Here is a 3,615-nt window from a genome sequence, read left to right as displayed (position 1 = left end):
TCTGGCCTCAGTTTCCAATTTGTAAAATGAGAAAGCCAGACTAGAAGGTTCTCCAAGGTCACTTCCAGCTCTGAGTTTTAGCAGACATCTCAAATTCTGTGCATTTATTAGCCCTTTGTGAGATTAAAAACACAGGTTGTTCTCCAGCAAAACTTTAATTGCAGAGCTTTAATTAGAAAAAAATCAAAATACTCTTTCAGATTATGCTTTTTTAATTTTAGTTTTAATTGTGTTTTTATTGTTTCCATATTATTTTAAAAGAGAGATGAAAGCTGCAATTTGACAAATTGCTACACCCGTTTCCTTGCCATATAACTGCCCTAGCAAGTTAACTTAAAACAACTTTCTAAAATGTATTTTTAATGAGAAACTCAGACCCCTGAAATTTGTATAAAACATTTTTTTCCTTCAGACTTCGTATAGGGCTGTAGAGTTTCCGTACCTCAGTGCCAAGAGCATGGCAGAGGAATTTGGCTCAGCTTAGTAATTACCTTGTGTTAGTCTAGCTCGAAGTTGTTTTTCTCTTAATGGCTTAAGAGAGCCATTCAAATGCTTTGATTCTAGTAATAAAAGTTCTAATGGGCAAGGTAGGTGAATGCCCATGTAATGTTTAGCCTATTAAACTGGCCATATCCAAAGCTTATGCAGAGTAAATTCTTACTAGGGACTTTGAATAAGGGCAGGTCAACGTGGAAAAAAGCATGAGAAAATAAGAGAGCTAAAGTAAGTCTGGGAATGTGCTTCCTCTCTCCAACCAAGATCCCGATTATAGTGGACATTTATTTTTGCCTTCTTTCATGGCGAGGGGGAAAGAGCTCCCCAAAGTCTCCCTGTGTGCTTCCAGAATGTTGATTCACCCACAGGCTTCACAGTGGACCATGTATACGAGACCACGGTTTCTCAGACTATCTGTGGTGAAGGACCAGTTTGCTTCATCTCCCACACCCCCATCCACTGTGGACTGGTACTTGTACAAAATCTGGTAAAAATGAATCACTGGAAAAATGACAGATGAACTATGACATTACAAAATATAAGCCTCAGTTTTTATTATTAAATTTAATTACTCTCTCAAATTGCAGTACAAGTTTCTAACCATCCTCAGTTTCTATACTTACCTTTTTTTTTTTTAACATCTTTATTGGAGTATAATTGCTTTACAGTGGTGTGTTAGTTTCTGCTGTATAACAAAGTGAATCAGCTATACATATACATATATCCCCATATCTCCCCTCTTGCGTAAAAATGAATCACTGGAAAAATGACAGATGAACTATGACATTACAAAATATAAGCCTCAGTTTTTATTATTAAATTTAATTACTCTCTCAAATTGCAGTACAAGTTTCTAACCATCCTCAGTTTCTATACTTACCTTTTTTTTTTTTAACATCTTTATTGGAGTATAATTGCTTTACAGTGGTGTGTTAGTTTCTGCTGTATAACAAAGTGAATCAGCTATACATATACATATATCCCCATATCTCCTCCCTCTTGCGTCTCCCTCCCACCCTCCCTATCCCAACCCTCTAGGTGGTCACAAAGCACGGAGCTGATCTCCCTGTGCTATGCAGCTGCTTCCCACTAGCTATCTATTTTACGTTTGGTAGTGTATATATGTCCGTGCCACTCTCTCACTTCATCCCAGCTTCCCCTTCCCCCTCCCCGTGTCCTCAAGTCCATTCTGTGTCTTTATTCCTGTCCTGCCCCTAGGTTCTTCAGAACCATTTTTGTTTGTTTGTTTAGATTCCATATATATGTGTTAGCATATGGTATATTTGTTTTTCTCTTTCTGACTTACTTCACTCCGTATGACAGACTCTAGGTCCATCCACCTCACTACAAATAACTCAATTTCGTTTCTTTTTATGGCTGCGTAATGTTCCATTGTCTATACTTATCTTGTTGCAGATGGTAACAAAAATGTGGAAACAGGCATTGGTCCATGGACCACGCTTTGAGTAGCACTGATCTAGACTAGGCCAATAGTATTCTCTGGTTCCCAGTAATTATTTCATGGGTGTTCTTATGACCTGAGCTGGTCCCAGTCACTTGAATGTTGGGACTTTGTTTGAGAAACTGGGACAACAATTCTGTTTTTCCTGGCTGGATGCCATCTTGGGACTATAAGAGAAGTGGCTTGAGAATGAGTCAACGCCAAGAAAGCAGAACCAAGAGGTAGCAAGTCAGAAGCTGAATCTGCTCCTGTGTTGTAGAGAAATAGAAGCCAATAAATTAAAATTTTTGCTCAAGCTAGAATTCATTAGGTTTTCTATCATCTGCAAGAGAAAGAGTCCTATGTGATATAATTTGCATGTTTTTCCCTAATTCTCAGTCACCTTGCCAGTCATCTTTCCAAAACAGAGATCTGGGAATGCCATTCGTCTGGTTATGAAAACCTTAGCTTCCCACTGCCTTGGTCCAGAGTTCAGGCTTCTTAAACTGTCATTCAAAGTCATTCCCAGTTGAGTCCCCTTCTTTTTCAGCCTAATTTTTTTTTCTACTCTCATCCTCAGACACATGCCCAATGCTTTAGTGTGACCAGACATGCACTTTTATATGTGTTATAGGTTTGCTCATGTTCACTTTGGCTGGATTGCACTTTCTCTTCCCACACCCTCTTCTGATTTTCTAAGAATAGGAACTTGAGAACATAAGGTGTTCATTACTTTTAAATGTTAAGCATTATGCACCACCATCATTACTGCTGACTCAAGGGCTAATTTTGAGAGTGTTGGCAGGAGGGCAAATTGATGCACCCAGACATTTGACAAAAACTGCATTTAGACTCCAAGGCTTTCATTTCATAGGGAGTCTGATATGGTTATATTACCAAAATCTCAGAAAACAACAAACTTAGACAAAGTGTCACTTTAAGTTATTGCAAAAATGAATAAGCAAGAAATGAAAATGTATGTCCACACCAAAATGTGTACACATGTTCATAGCAGCTTTATTCATAATAGCTGAAAGTGGAAACAAACCAAATGTTCATCAACTGATCAGTGTATAAACAAAATGTGGTATATCCATAAAATGAACTATTACTTGCCATGAAAACAAGTGGAGTACTGATACATGTTACAACATGGACTAACCTTGAAAACATTATGCTAAGTGAAAGAAGCCGGATACGAAAGGCCACATATTGTATAATTCCATTTATATGAAGGTCTGGAATTGACAAATCTATAGAGAAAGTAGGTTAGTGGTAACCTAGGGCTGGGGAGAGTGACGAGATTGAAGTGTGAAGGCTGGGGGGAACAGAGTTTCTTTTCTAGAGTAATGAAAATGTTCTCAAATTGATTGTAGTGATGGATGCACAACATTGTGAATATACTAAAAGTCATTGAACTGTACACTTTTAATGGGTGAATTATATGGTATGTGAATTATGCCTCAACAACGTGTTTATTTTTTAAAAAAGAGTTTATAGGAGCTTTATTCATAGGTGCCAAAACTGGGAAGCAACAAGATGTCTAAGGTGAATGGATGAATCAACTGTGGTACATCCAGACGACTGAATAGTATTTATTTAGCGCTGATAAAAATGAGCTATTAGGGCTTCCCTGGTGACGCAGTGGTTGAGAGTCCGCCTGCCGATGCAGGGGACAC

The 3,615-nt window shown here is 38.2% G+C and overlaps 1 protein-coding gene across 1 annotated transcript in view; it reads left to right on the top strand.

The window, feature by feature from the left end:
- Window positions 1-878: 878 nt before the first annotated feature.
- LOC103087587 (putative spermatogenesis-associated protein 31D3) overlaps window positions 879-3,615 on the top strand; it is a 14,182-nt gene continuing 11,445 nt past the window's right edge. The window contains exon 1 of the mRNA XM_007446728.1: window positions 879-982. Within this exon, the coding sequence (XP_007446790.1) occupies window positions 879-982 (104 nt within the window). The remainder of the gene's footprint in view (window positions 983-3,615) is intronic.

This window comes from Lipotes vexillifer, unplaced genomic scaffold (assembly GCF_000442215.2).
Source record: "Lipotes vexillifer unplaced genomic scaffold, Lipotes_vexillifer_v1.1 scaffold1066, whole genome shotgun sequence".
NCBI classification, from domain to species: Eukaryota; Metazoa; Chordata; class Mammalia; order Artiodactyla; family Lipotidae; genus Lipotes; species Lipotes vexillifer.
The sequence above is the reverse complement of the archived record's forward strand: the minus strand, read 5'-3'. Positions and strand labels throughout refer to the sequence as shown.